Here is a 26883-nt window from a genome sequence, read left to right as displayed (position 1 = left end):
TGTCAACTGTGAAAGTGTCATTACACGTATATTCAGGTTTATATTTAGAATTATTATTTTATCATTATTACATCTATTTGGTTGTATACCTGATCTCTGTTACCAAATAGTATACTGTATTTCTTGATTTGATCTTTTGACAATAATTTCTTCTTTTTTAACAGATTGGAACAGTATTCATTGTATGGTAAGGTTTTCCTTTTTTTCTGTCAAAAATAATTATGTGCATATGATTAGTATGGAACACTAGACTCTGTTATTCCACATATTTTTGGAGGACACAATATGTTCCTCTGAATTGGAAAGTGTATACCACTACATCTACTTTGCATTTCTCCTCAGTCACAGCTGTGAAAAACAAACCAATGGTTTGGCCAATGCGTGTGACCTGTCTCATTTGCATGTTTTTTATTATCTTTGATTCAGTGTTAGTAGTTTGAAATTTAAGAAAAGGTAATTGACCTGCATTAAAGTGCACCATTAACTGTCAGATCTGTTAAACAGACTTTTGGAGTGAGGTATAAGTAGATATTACACATGATGCTAAAATGCAAATATCATGCATAAAACATGTACATTGTGCCCCAGTCACTATCTATTATCTGTACCCAGTGCCCTACACAGACTCACAGAGGTGTAGAGCCTACAGAGGCTTAAAAAGTTTTCATACCCCTTGAACTTTTCCACATATTGTCACTTTACAATATAAATATATTTTTCTGGAATTTTATGTGAAAGACCAACGCAAAGAGGTATAGAATTGTGAAGAAGAAAGAAAATTATACATGATTTAAAACATTTTTAAAAAGAAAACACTGAAAAGGGAATTGTGTAAAAGTATTCAGCCCCTCTGAGTCAATATTTTGTGGAACCACCTTTTGTTGCAATTACAGCTGCATGTCTTTTAGGGTATGTTTATTTTTCTTTGTAAAACATCTGAAGTTCAGTTGGATTAGATGGAGAATGTTTGTGAACAGAGGTTTTTCAGATCTTGCCATCCATCCATCCATTTTCCAAACCGCTTATTCCCTCATGGGGTCGCGGGGGTTGCTGGTGCCTATTTCCAGCCAGATCTTGCCATATATTCTCAATTAGGTTTAGGTCTGGACTTTGATTTGGCCATTCTAACTTCTTTTAAACCATTCCATTGTATCCCTGGCTTTATGTTTAGGGTTGTTGTTCTGCTGGAAGGTGAACCCAGTCTTTTGCAGACTCCAACAGGTTTTCTTCCAAGATTGCCCTGTATTTGGCTGCATTCATCTTCCCATCAACTCTGACCATCTTCCCTGTCCATGCTGAAGAGAAGCACTGCCAGGGCATGATGTTCAGACATGCTGTCTCACTTTTCTCTCCTCTTTCTTTTTCACCTTTTCTCCATTTTAGGAATTTTGTCTCAACTGTTAGTCCTTTTTTTCCTCTTCTACCTTCCTGTTTCAGTGTCTATTTAACAGGAAATAGTCCCACCATAAATTCTAATAAAGCATGTTGCATATATGTATCAAGCGGAGTACTATGGCGAAAGCAGTAAGGCTCCACTTTTTGGCATTAAGACAGCAATTCTTGTCGCCACATTGCCACACAGGACTCACAAAAAAGAGATGTTCCTTTCTACGCAGCAGAAGAACCTCCAAGTACTCCAGTCGATGTGGAAGGGTAGACCAGGAGTACCACTCCATCACAAAAGGAGAAATCACCATGTACTCCACCCCTCTGTACTCGGTTTACCTTTGCTCTGTTTGTGATTTGACTGGCCTAGAAAGGCTTGGAAGAGGGAAACACCTGCTTGGTTATATGAAATATTTTGCCTCAGCCATGGTGGGGGTGAGGAGAATATGTTAATAATTTTACTTTTAACTACACTGAAATGGATGGATGGATGGATGGATGGATGGACACTTCAGAGACAAATTTTAGTAGCTTTCAGTGTAAAATTAGAGAAAACCGTTATAGATCCACAGATCTAATACAAGCACTTGTGGGTATAGAAAGCTGAAGTATGCTTTTTTCCCTTCAGGCGTGGTTCATGTTTTTTTTTTCTCCCAGTGTCCTGTCTAGCAATGTGGCAATAAGAATTGATGTCTTAATGCCAAAAAGAGCTCAACAGATTTTGCTTTCACAAGTGGAGCAATCTGCATTTGCTGCAGTGCTCTGTTTGATTTATGCATGTAAATAGTTTCATTGTGATTCCTGCAGGGATAATTTCAAATTATATGGACACTACAATGGGAAAGTAGGAGAGTAAAGGAAGAACAAGAAGAGGGAAAAAAAAGAAAGAGAAGAGGTGAAAGAAAGAAGAGATAAAAGGGAAAGTATGATAAAACGTCTTCCGTCTGCTTCATCATCTGGAAAGATAGATGTAAAAAGAACAGCACAACCAACAGACATAGTGTAACAGATGCAATAGAAGAACACCTTGATGCCATTGCTAAATCATATGTATTATTATTTTTTTATTGATATCTTTATTTCAAACATGCAGGAGAAAGTATATACAAATAAAACAAAAAAACAATAAAACAATGTTTAAAAACATTGGAGAGAAAACAAACAAGGTACCCTTCTTTCCTGAGTTAATATACCTCTATTACATGTGCGAAAAGGAGTAGGAAGAAGTAAAACTTATGTACTCCTACACCTTTAATTCTTTCATTTCTTCAATTTACAATATTTATAATTATGTTGGGCATTGCTTTAGGTTCTCATTTAGTTTGTTCCACAATTTAACTCCGCAAATTGATAAACATAATCTTTTCCTTGCAGTTCTACATCTATTAGTCTTAAAATTTCCCCTTCCCCTTAAATCGTACCCTCCCTCCCTTTCAGAGAACATATTTTGTATATTCACAGGCAATAGGCTATTATGCAGCTTTAGCGAAAATTCAGACTGAAGAAACACTATTGCCTACCTCCATCAATCAGGGACTCATCCGCCTCCAACGCAAGCCAATCAGCTTTGAACTGCTCCTCCTCAAAGCCAATCAGCATCCTGGGTTCATCTTAAAAAGAACTCCACATCCTCATCTCGGCCTTGTCCTCAGCGAGCAAGCACTGGCTGCGCGTGTCCGGTTTGGACTCTGTCGACCGGTTTCAAGAGACAATAACTTATCCTGAAATCCTCCTGCCATAGGAATACCGTCTAGCTGCACATCTTCCTTTCCAACCTCTGTTTTCGTCAGCTCCGGTTCCTGGCGCAAAGAACTCGCAAGCAACGCAGACGCGTCGCAACTCTGCCTAAGTTCCGGTCAGCTTCGCTTCATAGCGCGCCGGGGTCTTTCTCAAACTGATCCCGTGGGGCAGGCTCTTGGTTCGCGGATCCGCCGACTCATCCGGGACCTTCTCTGGTTCTCATCGGCTTTGCGGCTCCACCTTGCCGCTCGTCCCGGCCGCATCTTTTCAGCCGGATCTACTCTCTCATTCACTCGCTAATGCGTTCGGAGCCAGCTCAGGTAATATGTATTCACCCATGTTTGTTTTCGTTTTCTTCTTCTTCTGGTGTTGCCGGTAGCCACCGGGCTTGTGGTGGCATTGCTGCCACCTACTGGTTGGAGTATGAAGTGCATTTTAAAATTCAGCAATTGATACCAATCGTTATTAAACCGCTGCAACTCTGGTGCAATTTGGCATCCGCTTGGACTGGTCTGTATTGGGTTCAGACTTCTCATTTATGCTGACCAGGCCACTTCTGTCACTCTTGTCATTTCAATGTTTTGCCAATCAATTATTCAGGTGTTGTGAAATGATACATGTTAAAGTTATTTAAGGTTTAGTTAGTAGGTATTATCTGAATGTCAGCTGGGACCCTACGTACGGATGGCTGTGGGGGATGGTTTGAGTATTGGGCGATCTTTAACAGCAACTTGCTCATGTATTTAGGGATTGTCTATTTCTTCTTTTAGGTTCAAGGATTCATTCAAGATGAATAACCGGAGAGCATCACTGAAGGTGCTGTTGTCTGGTTGATACTATTTTCAATTACGGATCCTCTCTGCAGTTGTGAGGCTAACTAAAGCTACTAAGCAACGAGATCATCAGTCAGCAGGATGCAGTGCAGAATATGAATTAAATTATTAAATTCATCCAAATGACATGGAATAAGCTAAATAGCTAATCGATTCATAACAGCATTTGGTATGCGTTTAGCACTCTACGTATTTATGAGCTAAGCAAACATTATCGATTATGTCTTAAGAAGTGTTAACCGTGTTTAATGGTCCTTCATTTTCTGGATGTTTTCTTCTTATAGATATTCTTTTCACTATTCCCAGTTATTTTCTCAAACTAAACCTGTCAGCCTGCATTGAGTTCTACGTATTGATCTTAACCTAGTTCCATGATGGCTTTTGCCTGCAGACAAGCTCTCGAATTCTGGATATCAGTTTCATTCTCATATCAGTTATTTCTGAGCGTCAGCTGCTCTCCTCGCTCGGTCACCTCAATCTCGCAGGTGCATCATTTCAAGAGTCACGTTTTTATTTCCAGGCAGCTTGAGCTCACTAATTCCGTTTCCTTCCCTCCTAGAACAGGATACTCTGGTTAAGAGTTGCTGTTCTGAACTTTCCTTCTGGTCTGGCATGCTTCCCGTCCGGATTTGGAACACACTTTCTATAATGTATTTTGTCTGTAGATGCGTTAAATTTTACGGATGTGCATCCGTAAGTTTTGGAGGATTTTAAAAACAGTTGGTTTGCAGATTCGTGAAATTGTCAAAGAAATCGTTAATCTTGTGACCTTTCATCTAGAGTTATTTCAGCATTCAGGATGTGAGCTGCGCAACAGCAGACGCTTGTGGAGCCCAATCGTAGGTGATGGCTATCATCAGCATGCCTCACATATCTGCTCTTACTTTTCATCTTAGCCGCCTAATGCTCATCTTAAAGGTAATCTAACTACGAATACTGGTGGTGGATTCAATCTCATTCAAGTCTCATTAAGCCCGCGTCCTGTCCTGTTCATTCCCTCTTGGTCACTCATTCATTTATGTGCATCATCCCTAAGCATCCTCTGTTATTTATTCTGTCATCCAGGCGTCCCGCCATGCAGGCATCCTGTTGTTCTGTTCATTCTTTCATGGTCATTCATTTATTCATGTTCCCTGCTATGTTCCCCACTACGTTCCTTGCATACTCCTTGCATGCTTCCTGCATGCTCCCAGTGTGCTCCCTGTGTGTTCCCTACCATGCTCCCTGCCATGCGGCCTTCCCTGCCATACTCTGCCATGTTTCCTTCTACGCTCCCTGCCGTGTTTCCTTCTATACTCCCTGCCGTGTTTCCTTCTACGCTCCTTGCCGTGTTTCCTTCTACGCTCCTTGTCGTGTTTCCTTCTATGCTCCTTGCCGTGTTTCCTTCTATGCTCCTTGCCGTGTTTCCTTCTACGCTCCCTGCAACGCGGCCTGCCCTGCCATGTGTTTCCTTCAATGCTCCTTGCCATGTGTTTCCTTCTATGCTCCTAGCCATGTGTTTCCTTCTATGCTCCTAGCCATGTGTTTCCTTCTATGCTCCTAGCCATGTGTTTCCTTCTATGCTCCTAGCCATGTGTTTCCTTCTATGCTCCTTGCCGTGTTTCCTTCTACGCTCCCTGCAACGCGGCCTGCCCTGCCATGTGTTTCCTTCCATGCTCCTTGCCATGTGTTTCCTTCTATGCTCCTAGCCATGTGTTTCCTTCTATGCTCCTAGCCATGTGTTTCCTTCTATGCTCCTAGCCATGTGTTTCCTTCTATGCTCCTAGCCATGTGTTTCCTTCTATGCTCCTTGCCATGTTTCCTTCTACGCTCCCTGCAACGCCCTCCTCCCTGCCATGCGGCCTGCCCTGCCATGTGTTTCGTTCCATGCTCCTTGCCATGTGTTTCCTTCTATGCTTCTTGCCGTGTTTCCTTCTATGCTCCTTGCCGTGTTTCCTTCTATGCTCCTTGCCGTGTTTCCTTCTATGCTCCTTGCCGTGTTTCCTTCTATGCTCCCTGCCATGTTTCCTTCTATGCTCCCTGCCATGTTTCCTTCTATGCTCCCTGCCATGTTTCCTTCTATGCTCCCTGCCATGTTTCCTTCTATGCTCCCTGCCATGTTTCCTTCTATGCTCCCTGCCATGTTTCCTTCTATGCTCCTTGCCATGTTTCCTTCTATGCTCCCTACGTTCTCTGCCATGCTCCTTGCGTGTTCCCTGCGTTCTCAGCCATGCGTTCTCTGCCATGCGTTCTCTGCCATACTCCCTGCGTTCTCTGCCATGCGTTCTCTGCCATACTCCCTGCGTTCTCTGCCATGCGTTCTCTGCCATACTCCCTGCGTTCTCTGCCATGCGTTCTCTGCCATACTCCCTGCGTTATCAGCCATGCGTTCTCTGCCATACTCCCTGCGTTCTCTGCCATACCACCTGCGTTCTCTGCCATACCACCTGCGTTCTCTGCCATGCTCCTGTGTGTTCCCTGCCATATTTCCGGCCATGCTCCTGTGTGTTCCCTGCCATGTCCCCTGCATGCTGCCCGCCTTGCTCCCTGCCATGATTATTCATTCATCACGTGCATCAGCCCAAAACTGACCATTAAAATCACTTTCCCCTACTCCATCAACCTCACCTCATCTTTCCATTCATCTTGTTTAATCCTGGTAAGCCTTTGCAGCAATGGCCCTCTTTGCTAAGCTTTCACATATTTTCTCCTTCTTTACTCATCCTTCTCTCTGCCTTCTGAACTTGCTGACGCTCTGGCCTGGACCTCGGCATTTTTGGGGGGTAATTTCCCTATTCTCATACATCTGCTTATCTACGTTAAAGTATAAATCACCGTTTATGTTCCTGCCGAGGTCCGAGCGCCAAAGTTTAAACTATTGTATCAATAAATTCCTATCGCTTTTCTCTCTTTGTGAGTCTTTAGTTTGAAATGATGCTAAAGCGGAAATACAACCGAAGAACTCTTGCTTACTTCCATTCAATCAGAGGCTTGTCCGCCTCCGATGGAGCATTTGCTTCAAGCCACACCTCCTCGAAGCCCAATCATCCAGTGTTCACCTTAAACAGCAACTCCAAATCATCTCTCAGCCTGCTTTTGGCAAGCGCAAGAACCATTGCACTAATATCGTATTTCGCTTCAGACATTCCCCTTTGCAAGCCTTTCAGTTCCAAGTATCATCCCGTGACCGACCATCTCTATTCATGCACTTTACCATACACCTCACCTCATCTCCCCATTCATCTCACTCAACTTTGGTAGGCCTTCGCGGCAACCGGCCCTGTTTGGTAAGCCTTCGCAGCACTTTTCCTCTATAGCTCATCCCACTTGTCTCTGTTTTTAGTTTAATCCAAGTCTCATTGTCTTTCAACCATGCAGACGCATCGGCCTCGACCTCGGCAATTTTTGGGGGGAAATATCCCTATTCTCATACGCCTGCTAATGCATATTCAAGTATAATTCAGCGTGAATTTTTCCTGCCGAGGTCTGAGCGCCAAACTCTTAAAATATTGTATCAATAAAATTCTTCTAATTGCCTTTTCTTTCTGTGTGAGTTTTTCAGATTGAAATGCAGCTTTAGCGAAAATTCAGACTGAAGAAACACTATTGCCTACCTCCATCAATCAGGGACTCATCCGCCTCCAACGCAAGCCAATCAGCTTTGAACTGCTCCTCCTCAAAGCCAATCAGCATCCTGGGTTCATCTTAAAAAGAACTCCACATCCTCATCTCGGCCTTGTCCTCAGCGAGCAAGCAGTGGCTGCGCGTGTCCGGTTTGGACTCTGTCGACCGGTTTCCACCCACCTCCATCCCCTTCTCCACCATCGTACCAAGCTTCGCCTGGCTTTCCTACGGTGCTCCTTCAACCTCGTTCCTATCAGAGTGTAATTCCTGCTGGACTCTCATGGAATTCCCAGCCACTCATTAAAACGGTCCGGCAGAAGACCGCCATGCTGAGCCTGGTTCTGCCAGAGGTTTCTTCCCAAGGGGGAGTTTTTCTCTCCACAGTCGCTTCATGCTTGCTCATTATGGACAGTTCATGCAAACCTGTGTTTATCAAGTTGGACATCAAGCTCAAACAGATCATCATATGGACTGAACAAACTTTGCTTATCTCCACTCCACCACCAGTTTCAGACCCGGGGGGAAATATCCCTATTCTCATACGCCTGCTAATGCATATTCAAGTATAATTCAGCGTGAATTTTTCCTGCCGAGGTCTGAGCGCCAAACTCTTAAAATATTGTATCAATAAAATTCTTCTAATTGCCTTTTCTTTCTGTGTGAGTTTTTCAGATTGAAATTGAAGATGACATGTGTAAAGTGATACCTGAGAAAAGAAAGTGAAAATAAATAAATAAATTACGGGCTTTCTGTATATAAGTGAACACTTAATACCTGGAACCCAGCACATGTGGGTGTTTGTGAGAGTGCACTAGTTTAGGTGAAAATTATCCAGAAGGAAATAGCTTGATAGTGGTTGTGGAGAACCAAACGCCCGCCTTCCCCGAGCACCGAGGCAGGAGTCAGGGGACTCATAACCCCGGACTCCCAAAGGGGCCCCCAAAGCAGGGCGCCCAAGAGGGACCAACACAGGAAATCTGCACCCCCCCCCCCCTCCCCCCAAGGAAAGAGGAGAGACGACCCCGAGGAAATCCCCCAGCCACCGCAATGCCGAAGCCCCCAGGAGCCACGGGGACGAGCCCGTGGGCTCCGCCGGCAGCCAGCTACCTTGAAGTGGTCCCGGCCATGAGCCCCAAGGGCCAGAGGCCCCAGGGGCACCCCGCCCTTGCAGGCGTGGTTCATGGTTTTTAAATAATAAAATTATATCTCGGTTTAACCCACTCTGTTCATAGTTGTCCTAAACATTAATGTCATCGCTCTTAAGTTTTTCTGGACTTCCTTGGAAAAAACTTTATAATTTCTCCACGCCCCTCGGCGAATCACTGAAGAACAGTGAGTTCACTCAAAACTCCTCTCAAGTGAGTTCGGTGTGACCCTGGTCTTCAGCAGAGCTGGAGGAACCCGGGCTGGCCCTGAAAGAAAATGCTCCTTAAACACTCGAAAGTGAGTGGAGTGGTGCCATGCATGGCCAATAAAAGCAGGTGGAACTGTGGCTTGTATGTCCGGAAACCAGTGTTGATATAACTCTAACGGAGCGCTATACATCTGTAGAAATATGTTAATATTTTTTTTTCAGTTATAAGCACTGTTAATCATCATTGGAAGGCAAAGGGCTGCTGCTTTGGGAGGATGAAGTGTAGATGGAGGGGTCTCCTAAAGATAAATGACCAGTGTGCGATTTGCAAAAAAACCAGAGGGGGGGGGGGGGGGGAATTTCAAAAGTTGTATTAATGAATCAAAGTTTTATTAATAATGGTTAGCTAGCAGCTGCTCCTTCAGGTAGCTAGCTAGATCCAATAGGTTAGACTTTTGTTTTTAAACTTGCGCCATCTACTGTCGGGACTCAGGAGTGGGTATTAATTTACTTTAACCGCTTTGAGCAGAAAATGTAATAATACTCTTTAAATACAAACAACAAAAGCAAAAACAATCAATTTGACTAAAAACATTTCCTTGTCAGCCCATATATTCCTGGGCCGTGGACGTCATGCCACCTTAGTAACCTCATTTGCTTATTGTAACAAGTCCACTTTAACCAAATCTCACAGTTCCATTGACAATTCCTGTATCTCTCCCTCTTTCCAGATTCAGAACCTTTGCACCATCAAGGACAGCCCTCTACATAATCTTCTTCACTTTCCACATCCATAACATCACCTGGTTAACTTTCATATTTGCAGCATCAAGCAAGTTCTTCCTTCACACTTTTGCCAAACTGGTCCACTGTCCACTCACCTTTCCACTTTACAATTTCAAAACCCTCCATAAACTGCAGCTAATTCAAAAGACAGCAGCTTGCATCATTACATCATCTTCTTCATACCTGTACATTAACTCTACTGTAACATTCAATATAAATCAATGCTATATACTCTGTGTCCCCACCTCTCGCTCATTGACTGCTGGAGATGGTCACCAGCCCCTCCACGACCTTCTTTGTTACAGAAAAGCGTAGGTGGAATAATATTTATGATTTTTTTTTTTACCTTTTCCCTATCAGACCCAGTCAAACCGGGAAATCGTTTCACATTCCAACCCTCCTTCTTCTTCTTAAAAAAAGCGCGTCATGCTAAATTAGCCGAGCTACAGCGTTACTCTTTCAGTTTTAAATAAAACAGCAACAGACACACTTACCGAGGGAAGTTGTTGTCAGCTGTTTTATGCACTGAACTTTCTGACCATCTGGTTTACATAAATCCAAAGAAAACCTTTGACTACCGCTACTTTCATTCGTGCATCTGTGGTCAGTTTGAGATTTTCTTTTAAAAGTTAAAATGATTGAACACCGATAAACCTCAGACTGGTAGATTTCCGCTTTGCAAAGACCCACCCTACTCTCCTTCTGATTGGCTAATGTCCTAGCTCTGCCAGATTTCATTGGTTAAGCGCAGCTTCTGTTTAAAATCTTGAATAAAAAGTCTACACGGAACATTTTGCGCTCATTTTCCAAAAGACGAAAGTCCCTCACAGCGACGGAGAACATTAAACCCCTGATACTTATTCAGATCAGAAGGGGGAGGAATGTATCCCCCAGGGATAAAACACAAAGGACCAGAGGGGGGGACGTCACAACCAGAGGGGGGGAAAATCCCCCCATCCCCCCCAGCAAATCGCACCCTGTAAATGACCTTACAGAGTATATGGTTCTGACCTGTTCCACAATATTGAATAATTACTCTGCTTTATCAATTAAAACTAATGTAAATCCTTATGGGCTGATGAGCAAAAGGAATACATTTCAGATGAGAGTCTGTGTTTAAAAGGATATTATTTCAATAAAAATACATCCTGTTTGTCTGTTGTCTTTCTAAATTAATATATATTATTAATATTAATATTAAGAATTTGCCTTGAGTAATTCTCTACTGTTTGTGTGTTTAGGGCTTTCCTAATGTTTTTTAGATTGTATTTGTGTTCTAACAATGTGAATACTATAATCATGATTGTTGATTGTACTCATATTTGGGCCTTTCTCCTACAAATAAACATTTAATTTGTAGAAGATTGGCCGTCCTTCAGTTCCAAGTTTTCCTTCCAGCACATCTGTTGATGACTGCTGTGAGTGATGTGAGTACTGCATAAACTGGTGCATCCTCTCCTCTCTCTCCTCAGCCTGGATCTCTTGATAAGTCCAAGAGTAACAGCAGATGTTGTCTCATTACAAGAGATTATCTTAACTCACATGAGTTCCCTAATGTGTTGTAATGAACCTGAAAGTATAAACACACCTTGTAAGATTTCTTCAGAGGCTTATATACATCACAGATAAACTCATCAGATAATGATACTGATCAATTTCTGGATAAAATAACACTTTCTAAATGATCAGATCGTTAAAAGATGACCCTGGATTCACCCCAACAACAGCACTCAAAAGCATGCCCAATAAAAAGTTTCCAGGTCCCAATAGATTTCCAGCTGAATTTTATAAAGAATTCTGGAATGTCCTGGTACAAACATTCCACGGAATGTTGCAGGAAACTCAGGAAAAGGGGATACCAACATGAAAAGGTTTCCTTCACTTTCTCATGAAGAACATGGCATATAATAGTGTATTAAGTCACACAGTGGCAGAAGCTGGGGATGACATCTGGGCATTCTGCTATACTGCCCGTAGACCTTTTATGTTTGTTTGCATCATGGGTCTTGGGGCTGAAAAACGAACTGTCATCTCCAGCTGCTATACAGGGAAGGTCAGTGACAAGTTTCCAGATCTCAGGGTCAGCAGACAGGTTTCACACCTGGCCCCTGAGCTTCCCTTCTGCTCTTCTGGCATGTTCTGGCAATAACAAAAAGTGTACGTGTGTGTTCATCATGAGGGCAATTAACCAAGTGCAAATTAGTATTTTTTTATTATTACCATTTTTAACAGTTTGACAATAGTTTTTTCATGAATAGGTTAACATCAAGAAAAATCACGCCATGCCTCGTTTTCCAGTCTTTTCCAGGAATCTTTGTGAAACCTTGTTTTAGTTTTACATAGTGACTGTGAAGGATTTTTGTCACATAGAACAAGACCAAAGGAGACAGTATTTTCACTGGTTTTCTTACAGTATATATATATATATATATATATATATATATATATATATATATATATATATATATATATATATATATATATTAGTGCTGTCACACACACAAACACACACACACACACATATATATATATATATATATGTATATATATATATATATTAGGGCTGGGCAACGATTAAAATCTTTAATCGCGATTAATCGCATAATTTGCTTGATTAATCATGATTAATCGCATTGTATGCACAAACTCCAAGAATGAATTCAAAGTAGTATAAAGAGCACTTTTATTTTAATGTTCTGCTGCCATATGAACAAAAGTGTTGTAACATTTGTAGCACTTATCAGTAACACATATTTAGTGTGAAGCTCACTTTAAACATGTAACACAACTAACTTGTTTCTGTCATATTCAATGCTGGAAGAACTTTAAACTGAAATGCTTGCTAACTCGATATGGTTGCATGTGTATTTGACGTTAACATGTGGTTTTTTGTTGTTGCTTTCTCGCATGCATATAGTGAATGGCAGGGAAAAAACAGGCAAAACCACATGGATACTTTGAAGCGAGAAGCGACTTCACCGACGGCGTCGATGCAGACCCCTCCCCCACTCCACCCGCTCTGCTCCGCATAAAACGTATTCCGGCCGCCAACTCACCGCCTCGCCTAAGCAAATTCCTGCGGGAAACACTGCCTTCCCCATGTCAGCTTTGTTTTTTTCCGCGTTTTCCTTTTTCCAGCCAGCACCTTTCTTCCTGTTTGAATCCGAGGCTGAGCTGACAGCGGGGTTATTGGCGCAAAAAAGAAAAAAAAACTAACTCTATATGCTTGCATGTTTATTTGACGTTAACATGCGTTTTTTTGTCGTTGCTTTCGCGCGTGCATATAGTGAATGGCAGGGAAAAAACACATGGATACGCCCCCCCCCCCCCTCGGTCCGCGCAAAACTTGTCGTAACCCCATTCCCCCCACCACTCCGCCAAGTGGTCCATGCAAAACTTGACGTAAACCCCCCCCCCCCCCCCCCCAACTCACTGCCTCGCCCAAGCAAATTCCTGCGGGAAATACTGCGTGCATGTGAAGTTATATCTGTGTGTTGCGGGCACGTGCACGCGTGTGCGTGCGTGCGTGCGCGTCCCCATGTGGGCCGCTGGTTGGTGAAAATGCCAGGGCCGTTTTTTAATCCCAGTCCGTCACTGTTTATATATGGAGTCATTTGACAGCACTGGTCAAACACACTTCTTGAGAAGCTTAACCCCTTAAGCCCAGAGGGTGTTATGTGACACAAGGGCATTAAAGAACATTTTTCAGGTGGAACCACTATAATGTCACCATGTATGATTTATAGGCGATTAAGCATACATGCCTTGTCTAAATTCTTTCCAAAATAAATACTGCAAAACACCATAAAAAACCCTTTGAAATTATACAGCCCTCCACCTTTATAGATCCACATCTTGACTATAACTGCAACAAATCTGGACAGAATCACTTGAACCATATTTGTTCCACATAGGTTTTAATGGGCTGTGTGCCCGGCAGAGTAGTGATTTGGCACGTTTCTGCCAAAATCACACAGCTTAGCTCCCATTTGGGCCAAAGGCACACAGTTTGGGTGTCCAAATATTGCCAAATGTGCTTTTCACTTCATAAAAGGGGATCTGGTCCAATAAAAGAGGTGCTTTCTATTGTAGGACTGAATTTGAGAAAGTATTTGCTCATAGGATTTACCCTCTGTTTCATCAAAATGTACCATTGTGCACAGCATAATATGAATAAAATTAGGAACGTTCAACTTCTGAAGAAGTTGAAGGCGGCGCCCGCCTGGTGGTGTGCGTAACCGTTAAAGGCAAAGCTTCTGAGTGTTGGTTAGGCTGAGCTTTTGTAGGGTGTAAGGTGTATCTGTTAAGAGCTTGTAAGAATTATAAATGTGTCTCTCTCTGTATGGGGTGGAAAGGAAAATGTAAGCTGTTCAGATCGAATGCTGCTTATTTAAAATATGTTTGGTCGTTTAAAAATTATCCTTGGTTGTAGGCTTTTATTGCTTGGGGATTTTAAATCAAATGTGTTTAGAGGTTCTTCTTAAGCAGAGGTTTGATGCAAGTGTTGGAAAAAAGATTTGTGTGCAGGAAGGCAAAATGTCTGTGTCATGATTGTTTACCCATGTACTCAGGACGCGCACACGGGACTAAAGGTTTTAAGAGTTTTATTACAAGAGGTTGTTGGATGGTGGGTGATGAAGTCCGGAGGGTCTGGGTTGCAGAGGATCAGAGATGTAGGTGATAATAGGAGCTGACGGCCCGGAGCTAGAGTCCATAATGATCAAAGTGGCCAGGAAGCTCAGTGGTACGAGTTAGCAGTTCTCTGGAGACACTGTGGCACAGAGCAGAGCATCTCCTGGGCGGCTAGCCAGGTTAGCAGTTCTCTGGAAACACCAGGACACAGAGCAGAACTTCTCCAGGAACACACAGAGAGTAAACAATCCTTAGAGTGACTGGCAAGACTAACCTTAACAAGAGCGCAAACAAATCTTCCAAGGCAAAACGAGGACTGGCATGGAGAGGTGGATGACTGAAGTCGGACCGGCACAAGAGTCTTCTTCTTCTTGTTTTTTTTTTATGGAGGTTGGCAAACAACTTTCAGGTGCATTACCGCCACCTTCTAGACTGGAGTATGGATCAGATGTAAAACCACTATAATCTTCCCATAATACCTGTTCTCCTTAGAAAATTAAAAATACTATTAAAAACTACATCCCCCGATGATCTTTGAAGCAAACTTCTAATATCTAATTTATTTTTATTCATATTTAAATTTCTAATTAACTCCTCCCTTTCTCGAACATACTTACTACATTCTAAAAAAAATTTGTATTGTTTCTAATTTCCCACAATAACTACAGAAACCTGTATCATGTTTATTATTTATTTTAAGAGTACTGTTTAAACCTGTATGTCCAAACCTTAATCTAGATATAATATCTTCTTCTTTTTTATTCCTGCTACATTTCCTAAATTCTCCAACTTTTCTTTGGATGCTATAATAAAATCTGGCATTGCTTCCTTTATCCCACTGTTCCTGCCATTTATTCTTAATATACACATACTAATATTTTTAACCTCATTTTTACTGATTTTAATATTTAAATCAACAATACACTTTTTTGCTGCATTCTTAGCAAAACTATCTGCCAGCTCATTCCCTATTACTCCAATGTGAGCAGGAACCCAAACTAATTTGACCAGAGATCCATAACTTTTAATCCTAAACATTAACTGATTAATATCAACTATAATATCTTGCCTTGATTCTGAATTTTGTTCTACAATACTTACTAATGCACTACTTGAATCTGAACAGATTACAACCGCTCTCTCTCTTGTTTCCTCAACCCATTCTAGAGCCATTAAAATAGCCATTAGTTCACCTGTATATACTGTCAATTTGTCTGTTATTCTTTTATTTCTCATAATATCTAATTCCGGAATTATAAAAGCTATTCCTTTATTATTATTTGACATTTTAGAGGCATCTGTATATATTTGTATATATTCCGCATACTCATTTCCAATATAATTTTCCACCTCTTTCTTTTCTAATTGTTTTCCTTTTTCCAGTAAACTTAAATCAACTTCCGCTATTTCAATTATCCATGGTGAAATAACAATCACAGGACTAATTAAACTATTATTTAATCCTATCTCTCTTATTTCATTTTCTATAATCCATCCAAAACTATTTATTTGCTTTTTTTCTTTTTCTTGACAAGGTTGTAACATAATATATGGAGGATAACTTTCTTTATGTCCTTTAATATTTGCCCAGTAAGTTATGGCTAATTGTTTCCTTCTAAGCTCCAACGGCATCTCACCCATCTCAACTTCCGGCACAAGAGTGAGACAGAGGCAGGCTTAAATAGGGAGACTAGCAAGTGAAATGCATCTGAATTGGAAGGAATCAGTTATAATACCAATAGCAAAACCAGGAAAAGATAATTCAAACCCAGGAAACTACAGACCAATAGCTTAAACATCCAATTTATGTAAAATAATGGAAAGAATGATTAACAATAGGATGGTTTATTATTTAAATAGTAAAGGATATATATCAAAGTATCAAAGTGGGTTTCGAAAAGGGAGGAGCATTAATGATCCAACGTTATGTTTAGAACATGAAATTAGAAGAGCACAAGTAAATAAAGAAAGTGTGGTGGCAGTATTTTTTGATATAGAAAAAGCATACGATATGATGTGGGTGGAGGGATTATTGATTAAACTATATATGTTGGATATTAAAGGAAAATTATTTAAATGGATTAAAGACTTTTTAACAAATAGAAAAATACAAGTGAGAATAGGGGAAGCGTATTCAGAAAAATATAAGGTAGAAAATGGAACTGTTGTGGATGGGCCTCCCCACAACGTAATAATTTGTACTAAGTCCTTCAAAAATTCTAAGTTCTTGGTAAGGCAGTTAAAAATATCCAACAGTAGTCAAAAAGTGAACAAAGGTAGCTGAGTTTCGGTCCAGGGTGGTTTATTGCAACAACACAAGACAACCACGCATGAGATGCGTTCCGGACAACATCTGCCAGCGTACAGAAAGTGGTCTGCTTATATACATTCTCTGTGTCTTGGGGCTCCTCCTTTGAGCCCCTCCCATTTTTACATATTTTCCATTGCTTTTTCCACGGATATCTTTGTTATTTTTTTACCTATCAGTGGAAACTTCCCTAGGGTGTACTTTTTTTAAAAACATGGTTACACATCACAGCTCATTCCAAACATGGTCCCTCACTACTGCCCATTTCCATATGGTTACACGTCATTACCTTTTCCGAACATGGACCATGCATTTTCTGTGTTCATTTGCAGCCGTTCATGTTCTATTTTACATTGCAAATGGCTTGCTCTTTGACCCAGAGGTTTCTTCCACTGTCCTGGTTTGTTTCCATTGACCCTCTACCTCTTATTCTGGACTTGTAGCGTGACACACACACATGTTTCTTAGGTGAATGTTACAGCACACCTTATAACCATTGTAATAAGAATATATTTATTATAAGATATTGATCCACTACAATATTCATTGTGAGATATTAATCCACTACAGAACTCCGCAAGGAAGCATTATAAGTCCTTTACTGTTCCTAATTATGATGAATGATGTGTTTAATGGTATTGGAAAAGAAATAGGATGTTCATTATTTGCAGATGATGGAGCGGTCTGGAAAAGAGGGAAAAATGTAGATCATATGGTAAAGAAAGTACAAAAGGTTATCATTGAAATAGAAAAATGGGCGTTGAAATGGGGATTCAAGTTTTCAGTTGAAAAGACAAAAGTAATGATATTCACAAAAAAATAAACAAGGAAATAAAATTAAAATTATATAATCAAGAATTAGAACAAGTAAAGTGTACAAAATTTTTAGGAATATGGTTTGATGAAAAACTAAACTGGAATATACATATTCAAAAAGTGGTTGATAAGTGTAAGAAAATCTTAAATATTTTAAGATGCTTGGCTGGCAGTGACTGGGGAGCAGATAGAAAATCAATGAAGCAGATTTATAATGGAATGATAAGATCTAACATAGACTTTGGGTGCATAGTTTACGGTTCAGCAGCTAAAACACATCTGAATAAATTAGACATAATTCAACATCAGGCAATAAGAATATGTACTGGAGCATTTAAAACCACACCAAAAGCTGCAATAGAAGTAGAAATGGGAGAAATGCCATTAGATTTAAGAAGAACAAAACTAGAAATAAATTACTGGTTAAATTTACAAAGCAATAAAATTGATCATCCAACTCGGGAAATTTTAGGTCCATGTTGGGAAAAAGAAAAGAACGAAATGAGGAGTTTTGGATGGAATATTGGAAATAAAATAAAAGAATTCAAGATTGATATTATTGACATGTAGACATGTCAATAATAGAAAAGAAACAAGATAAATCATACACGGTAGATAAATATTCAGTACAGATACATATAAACAAATATTACAAATATATTCAAATTTATACAGATGCGTCAAAGATAAATGGGAAGATAGGAGTAGCTTTTGTGGTGCCAGAATTCGAAGTAAAAATAGGAAAACGGAGCACAGATGGGTTATCAGTATACACAGGAGAAATGTTGGCAATATTGTTAGCCTTGCAATGGGTGGAAGAAATAAAACCATTAAAAACAGTGATATGTTCAGATTCAAGTTCAAAAAATTTTCAATCAGATAGTAGGATGGATATATTATTAGAAATATTTTATACATTGTATAGAATACAGAATATGGGGCTGGTAGTTGTATTTGTATGGATTCTAGCGCATATAGGTGTAGAAGGAAATGAGAGAGCAGATAATATGGCAAAAAGGGCAATTCATAAAAATATTAGTTTTAAAGTTAAAACAAGTAAATATGAGGGAAAGAGTATGGTTAAAGAAAAACTGATGGAAAAATGGCAAAAAAGGTGGGATGAAGAAAAAAAAAGGAAGATGGTTTTATAAAATACAGAAGATAGTAGGAGAGAAAAGAAATGAAAGAAGAAATAAAAAGGAACGAAGGGTGATAACAAGATTAAGATTAGGGCATACAGGTCTTAATCATACACTTTTTAAAATACAAAAGCATAATAATGGAAAATGTGATTATTGTGACAGATATGAAATGATAGAACATGTTATGTTAGAATGCCATAAGTATGAAAGAGAAAGAAGGTGTATGAAAAGAGAGTTTGAATGTATTAAGGAAAAGATTAATTTGATAGATATTTTGAGGAAGAATTTGGGGAGTAAACATATACAAATAATTATTAAATATTTAAAGAAAACTAAATTATTTCAAAGAATATGATTAAAATAGGTGTGTGTGTGAATGGGTGCATGATCTAGGGGGGTGGATTATAAAGATATATATAAAAATGGATGAGAGTATGTAGGTATATATAAATAGGAAATTCATTTAGTTAAATTATATATTAAAGGTAGGAGTAGGAAGATACAAATACTTATATAAGTTGATAGTCCATTTCAAACCACACTCCATACCAGTAGGTGGCGGTAATGCTGCTTAAAGTTTGTTGCCAACCGCCAATAAAATCAAGAAGAAGAAGAAGAAATGCATCTGACTGAATAATTACCAACAGGTGTCACTGACTGCAAAGGGAGTGAAGGGGAAGCTTAAGTGAGGGGAAGGGAGGAGCTAAGACTGAAATAAAGGTCAAATCATAACTACAACCTAAAAGAGATGAAAACTGAAATATAATATTAAACAGAAAGTTAAGTCAAAACTCTACCATGACAGTCTGTCTTCTATGTAAACTGTTGTCATTAAAGAAACATCAGAAAACAACACAGGGAAGACACTAAAACCAATTGAATCAGTCTGCTGACACTGTGGAAGGTAAGACAAATACCCCAAGATTTTCCAATATTTTAGTATTTAACCTTTTGCCACGGGTCAAAACTTAAGACAGGGCCTTACCTCCATTAGCACTCAGAGTCTCATTGGATTAGGCACTGGACAGCACCTGTGGTGACTACAGAGCCCAGCCCGGAAAGTCTGCAGCCATTTCAGCACTGGACATTTCTGTACCAGATTCAATGTATTTATGGCTAACATATGACAAAAAGGTGTGCTCAACATAATATTTAAATATGTTCATGTGACACAAACAAAACCTACACCTTCTGGAAGTTGTAGCAACCAGACACTTAGCAACAACAAGCTTATGTTTCCATTTTCAATGTTTGCTGTCTTTATCTGCATGGGTGGTTCTCCCTTGCATTGCTAGGAATTGTGGGGCCCTGAGTTCCTTTAAATCGAGATTAAAAACACATTTGTTTAGAATTGCCTTTGAATGTTCAAGTTAAAATGTTTTACTGTTTTCAAATGTTCTTTTTTGTTTCTACACTATCCCTACTTGCTTTTATTCTGTTTTATTTTCCAATATTTTAATCATGTAAAGCACTTTGCATTGTCTCTGTACTGAATTGTGCTATATAAATAAATTTGCCTTGCCTTGCCTTGCCTAGAATGAAACCATTACAAGCACTGTTCCAAAGTTGGCAACATTTTCAAAAGAAGCCTTTTTCTATCATTGTGCACTTGTGAAATAAACTCCTAGTTTACGTAGACGCTTGCACTGCATTTTCTGTTTTGTTACATTTGTTGTTTATTTGGATTTTTAAGTTGCTTTCCTTGTGGTTTTCCCATAATTTAGCATGTACATTATAATATATAACTTTTTGCAATGGAGTACTGTCGATCACAGGTCAACAGCTTTGGTTATTTTGTCTTTAGCCCCAAAAAGGCACTTCTGACATTGACTCTGGTTTGGAGGGTCCTGACACAGAGTACTCCACATTGTAAGTCCATATCTGGTATGTAGGTGGTCTTTATCCACCAACTCTGTGTTTAGTCTTCTCATTAGGAAGCTTTCCCCAATTTATTGAATAGATTCTTGGCAATTCTCACAAAGAATCTAGTTCTTGCTGTTGCTGGGGCACTGTTTAAGAGTAAATGTTTTCCTTTTGCTCAATTTTCTTTAACATGTTTGTATGTTTATACATTTTGCATGTTAAACCTTGTACTGGTTACCATTGTCATGTATACAAATAAACAGACATCAGTATACTGACAATAAACATATTTATTAACTGAAAAAAACAGAACAAACTTTAAACAGGCAATAATTGTTAAAATTACACCTACAACATATTCTAGGAAAAAGAGAAATCAAACAAAGTGAAGTAAAATACATATATCATATCATGTGTAATGGGCATTGTTGTGTCTCTGCTCTGTCTTCCGTAACCCCAGTCGGTCGAGGCAGATGACCGTTCATACTGAGCCCGGTTCTGCCGGAGGTTTTCCTTCCCGTTAATGGGGAGTTTTTCTTCCCACTGTCGCTTCATGCTTGCTCAGTATGAGGGATTGCAGCAAAGCCATGTACAATGCAGACGACTCTCCCTGTGGCTCTACGGTTCCCCAGGAGTGAATGCTGCTTGTCGGGACTTTGATGCAATCAACTGGTTTCCTTATATAGGACATTTTTGACCAATCTGTATAATCTGACCCAATCTGTATAATATGATTGAACTTGATTTTGTAAAGTGCCTTGAGATGACATGTTTCATGATTTGGCGCTATATAAATAAAATTGAATTGAATTGAAATTGAATTGAATTGATTTGAATTGAATTGAATTGTAAGAAACAGATCAGCTGTATCTTATAGGTGATGCCAATGACACATGTCATTGTTTTCTGTGTCCTGCATGAGGGCAGCTGTGGAATGTTGTCTTATAACCAAATGGCCAATCTGAATTAAAAAAATATATATATAAAAAGGTTACACACAGTTAACTGACCACAGTCTGTTAACTGTGTATAAGTATGAGAGATATCAAAATAATTCTTTCACTGTGAATATCAGCAGGCTTTTGAGGACTATGGTGCTCATTTTTATGTTTGTACAAAAATCAGTGTAGGCACAGCGACGATGTAAAAAAGTGCAAATAATACTGAATAAAAATAAGTAGTTACTATTACACTGTTACATATTCATCTATGGGTTTGTTTATCATTGTAGTTCTATAACCTGATTGGTGATTCAGGCTGAGTTTCATCAAGCGTTTATGGTCAACATTTTCCCCTCAGCAGCAACACTAAAGCACACAGAGGCTCCCGCTGCGGCCTTACGCACGATCCAGCTGCTGACGTCTCCCTCTTTTCAGCTCAATGCACTTCTAGACTGTTACAGTTTATAACCATTATCATCACCTTTCACAGCGTCAGGTTTCTCAGTCAGTCGCCGCGCTGACAAGTCAAATCTCTATTGCTGTCGTCAGTGTGCTCTAGGCGGTGAGGTGCGCTGCGTGTGAGGGATAAACAGTGGAGGAAATGCATAACTAAATACTATAAAGGGCTCCTATAAAGGGAACAGGGGTACTGACAGATCTGAGATGAAGCCCTGATGTTACAAGTTCTTTAAAATGACCCTCAAAAGTGCGCACCTGAATTAAAGCGCAAGGCAGCAGCCCACCGAAGCGCCACTGGTTCTACAAGAGTATGAAACACAGCTACTAACTCTCCTATTGACTTTAACTGGCACACATTGCTACCGATGTGAGGACATTAAACGTAGTGATTCACGTTTTGAATGGTGAACAGTGATTGTTGGAGCCTATTAAGGATTGGATTAATAATTTAGCAAGAACTAAATTAATGTTACAGATCTAAGGTTGTGTGAATGATAGAGTTATTGTTTATTTGTTTATTTATTGGTTTAGCTTAGACCCTCCTCCTTGTCAGTCCGCCTCCTGCTAAGATTAACAAGTAGAAGCAGCTGCTGAGGTGGATCTGATTGTTTTGGTGAAGGAGTGAGGAGTGAAAAAGTTTTTCTACACACATACAGACCAGTTAACGTTTATATTAGAATTTTTTGTAAGTCAACTCGGAGAATATTTTTGTTATTTTTGTAAGTAAAGAAAACACACCTTTTGAAACTGGGAAATTCTCCACGAGTGCTTTTTGTTTTGAGTGAGTCGAAAAACCTCCTCCTAAGAACTACTCTGGCAATTTTTTATTTTTGGAAACTGTTTTGATGCAAGAGTAGCCGTAACAGTGATAAAAGCACCTGGTCCGAGGGAAAGGAGGGGGGAGAGGAGCAAGTGCTGAGGCACAGAAATACGGTGCATGTAGTTAAAAAATGCAGAATTAATAAAAACGAAACTTATAAACAGACTAAGTGGCGTTTTAAGCTGCGTCTGGTTAGCAGAACTGTTTTATGATCCTGCGTGCAGCCATGCAGCAGCTCTCCCCCCGCCCCCTCCTGTGTACGCGGTACAGGACCTTACCAGCTTATTTTCACCACTGGATATAGGGTGACCACCTGCTAATAAGCCCAAGGGGGGACAAGGGGTATGTTTCTGAGGGACAAAGGTGCCCCCACCTCACGGGCAGACTCACTGATAGTGGTTTACACATTTCTAGCACATACCACCTTACATGGTATATTAATAATGCCCTATTCCCATAAACATGTGTAATTGCTGATGTATGCTCATGAATCGGCCAACCAATGTGTATTTCTTTCTAAATAAAGATTCATAATACTTTGAACATTCAATGAACAGATGCACTTCCAATTCCGATTTACTTTAGCTATTTAATTTGATTTATTTTTATTACAATTTATTCACTTCAAATAAATTATAATTTTAAATTAAAGGATTAACAGGAATTGTAGTTGCTCTACACCACAGGAACTGTAAAAAAAAGTCTTAACTCACGACTCCAGAGGTTCACAGAACAAGAAGGGGGAGGAAGGATGGTGAACTTGGATGTTGGTAAAGGCAGGCGCAGGAAAAAAAACTGTTCAGTGTTCTGAACATTTAGGCCTTTGGGGTCACCTTTAGGACTCAAACCATTTCACCAGCATCTGAATCAAATAAGAAAGAAAGATAAGAGACTGAATTAATTTATGATAAGCTTCCAAATGGTTTTCCAGTATAGACAGAGGAGTGCAAACACATCACCATCACAAGGTGACAACAATACAAAAAGGTGCCAAGATACAATCCTATGCAAAACAATGACATATTTTGACCTAAAAGGCTACTGTTTCCGAAAAGTGACACATTTGCACCCCTGTAGACAGCCAACCAATGTTCAAAATCAATCAAACTTCATCTTAGACAAATGGGGTTTTACATATCTAGGTTTCTTACCTTCAGGTTTCTTCTTGAAGTTGTATTTCTTGTTGGAGCGTGCAGCATTGAGGAGAACCTTCTCTTTCACTACATAAGTGTAAAAGTCCTTGCAACTGAATGTGAAGTTGCTCTTCACCTGAATTTCTGACTTGATGAGGTTTACCGAACATCTGTTCCTTGTGTCCGTCCAGCATCCTGTCATCAGTGAAAAGACCCTCTCCACTGAAGCATTGGTGATTGGTACACTCAAGAGGAAAGAAGCTAATGCTGTCATGTTTGGTGTGTGTGTGTGTGCTTGAGTAAGGTGGCCCACTTCTCCACAACTGGAGCTCCAGACTGCACGATGGCCTGTTGGTGGCGGCAGAACGACACAATACTCATATAGCGCATCCATGTCCAGCTTCTTGCTTAGCTGCAGGACCTCTACAGCTTTGCAGAGATGGGAGAAGTTAAATGGGCTTTTCTTTAGTGCCAGGCTAGCCAATTTCTTCTGGTAGTTGGAGTCTGAGAAGTCATAGCGCTGCTCCAGGTAGGTGAGGGAGGACTGGTAGAAGTTGCACATGTCCTCTCTGAGCACAGCTGCCTGTCTGTCTGGAAACTGCTGGAGGAGTACATCCGTCTGGGCCCCAAAGAAACCATCACTCTGTCGTTGCTGTAGCTTGGTTTTTAGGGTGAACATCATATCGTAGAGCTCACAGACAGTCCCATCTTCTCGCTCCAGCACCAGCACAGTGTCGTAGAAATTCTTCAGCGCATTGCTGAGGAAGGACAGGTAAACCTAAAAGATGTAAGGAGAGTCAATGATCCTGTGTGCTGACACTGTTTGCATTATCATCATTTCTCTAAACCCTATTTCATGTAATAATACTTAGATGAAAAAAAAATGGAGTGCAATTAAAATTAATTACCTGTAGATCAAGGGGGTTGCCCTCACCATCCTGGTCATCCTTGAACAGCCGCCATAGTGACTTTGGGCACTCGTCTTCTCCCAAAGAGAGAAAGTAGGTTTTGATAGGAGCCCAGCTGTCGTGAAGCCTCTTCACTGCAGGCCACAAGCTCAGCCATCTTGTGGGCACATGTCTAAGCAGGGACTGGTACTCTGTCTCCACAAAGGTGTGAATTGATTTAAGTTCCTCAATGCGTTTGGCAGATGAGGAGAAGTGGCTAAAGGTCTTGTTGACGACATTTTCGATGTCGATATGTAGCCGATCTCCTGCGTGTTTTGCACTGTTGTGAACGATGTGGGCCACACAGTTTGCCTTCAAAATGCAATTGTTGTTCTCTTTCAGTTTCTGGAAGACAGAGTTGTATCTCCCGTAATTCACACTAGCATTGTCAGCGGAATACGCAGATATCATGTCTAGTCCCAGTCCGTTTTCCTCCAGCTTGGTAACTATCTGGTTGTAGATCGCGGCAGATGTTTCATCACTGTCATCATAGAAATCAAAGAGCTTCCTCTGTACTCCCAAGTCTGGCATCCAGTAACGCACTGACAGCGCTCACCCACCTGGAGACCACCGGGAGCGCTGTGAGAGTCATGTTCTTTGACTTCTCCAGCGCTTTCAACACCATCAGACCGGTGCTACTGAGGGGGAAGCTGGAGGACGCTGGGGTGGACAAACACCTGGCTGACTGGACCATGGACTACCTCACTGACCGCCCTCAGTACGTGCGGCTGCACGGCTGTCAGTCAGAGGTGGCACTTTGCAGCACCGGGGGCCCCCAGGGCACCGTTCTATCTCCGTTTCTCTTCACCCTTTACACCTCAGACTTCACCTACAACACGGACAGCTGCCACCTTCAGAAGTTCTCTGACGACTCGGCCATTGTGGGCTGTGTGTCTGAGGGGAACGAGCTGGAGTACCGGTCGGTCATCATTAACTTTGTGGACTGGTGTGAGAAGAACTATTTGTGTTTGAACACCAGCAAGACCAAGGAGATGGTGATCGACTTCAGGAGAAGACCCCCACCTCACTCACCCGTGAACATCCAGGGGGAGGACATAGAAACTGTGGAGAGTTTCAGATACCTGGGTGTTCACGTCAACAATAAACTGGACTGGACTCATAAAACTGACGTGCTGTATAAGAAGGGCCAGAGCCACCTCCACCTCCTGAGGAGGCTGAGGTCCTTTGGAGTGAGCCGGCTTCTGCTAAAAACCTTCTATGACTCTGTGGTGGCCTCAGCCCTCCTCTACGCTGTCGTCTGCTGGGCTCCTGGCAGTGCAGAGCGGGACAGAAAGAGGCTGAATAAGCTGGTGAGGAAGGCCACTTCTGTCCTAGGCTGCACTCTGGACTCTGTGGAGGAAGTAGCTGAGAGGAGGGTGTTGTCCAAGTTCACATCCATCATGGACAACACCTTCCACCCCCTGCACCAGACTGTAGAGGAGCTGAGCAGCCCCTTTAGTGCAAGACTTAGACATCCTGTCTGTAAAAAGGAGCGCTACCGCAGGTCATTTATTCCTGCTGCTATCAGATTTTACAATGCTGCACTGTAACTGCAACTGTGACCATAACTGTAATAATTAATGTGCAATAACCAAGGTGCAATAATCTATTTAATACACTGTCCTACAACCCGTGCAATAATCCTGATGTAGTGACTTCTGCTGCTATCACCACCTGAACATAAGTCAGCCCACATGTATGTATGTATGTATGTATGTACAAATGTATGTACAAATGTATACAATGTATATGCACGTACATACGCGTAGGTGCGTATGTAAGTAGGCGCATAGATATATGTATATATTTAAGTATATAGATATGTTTATATATATATATCAGTGTTTCCCGCAGGAATTTGCTTATGCGAGGCGGACCGACTCGCGGAGCGGGGGGTTGGGGGGTGTTGGTTGTGGATGACACGTTTTCCTTATCTTATCTTATCTTATCTAAGAGCTTGGTGGTTCCATGATTGGAGGCATCTGAAGCAACTGAGAAGAATGGTGTGTGGGCGGAGGAGACACACACACAGATGGGATGAACTTAAAAGAGTAGTATACTAATATAATAAACTGCCTGTATTAAAGTTTATCTCAAACATCTGAATTAATGGAACATTC

At 40.7% G+C, this 26883-nt stretch overlaps 1 protein-coding gene across 1 annotated transcript; it reads right to left on the bottom strand.

Annotated features, from left to right (window-relative positions):
* Positions 1-24193: 24193 nt before the first annotated feature.
* LOC118559371 lies at positions 24194-25294 on the bottom strand. The gene is made up of 3 exons (XM_036130058.1): positions 24725-25294; positions 24252-24594; positions 24194-24216 (listed from the first exon to the last, which is right to left on the bottom strand). The coding sequence occupies exons 1-3, from the start codon at positions 25292-25294 to the stop codon at positions 24194-24196; spliced, it is 936 nt and encodes a 311-aa protein (XP_035985951.1).
* Between the last annotated feature and the right edge of the window lie 1589 nt (positions 25295-26883).

The sequence above is a fragment of the Fundulus heteroclitus genome, unplaced genomic scaffold (genome assembly GCF_011125445.2).
Source record: "Fundulus heteroclitus isolate FHET01 unplaced genomic scaffold, MU-UCD_Fhet_4.1 scaffold_28, whole genome shotgun sequence".
In the NCBI taxonomy this organism is placed as follows: domain Eukaryota; kingdom Metazoa; phylum Chordata; class Actinopteri; order Cyprinodontiformes; family Fundulidae; genus Fundulus; species Fundulus heteroclitus.
This window is presented reverse-complemented; position numbering and strand designations above follow the sequence as displayed.

Excerpts from the sequence above, each read along its gene's own strand:
- LOC118559371 (XM_036130058.1), bottom strand. The coding sequence starts at position 25,294 with ATGCCAGACTTGGGAGTACAGAGGAAGCTCTTTGATTTCTATGATGAC. Across the intron at positions 24,595-24,724 it reads GCAACCCCCTTGATCTACAG|GTTTACCTGTCCTTCCTCAG; the intron begins GTAATTAATTTT and ends TACATCTTTTAG. Across the intron at positions 24,217-24,251 it reads ATTTAACTTCTCCCATCTCT|CTGGACATGGATGCGCTATA; the intron begins GCAAAGCTGTAG and ends CTAAGCAAGAAG.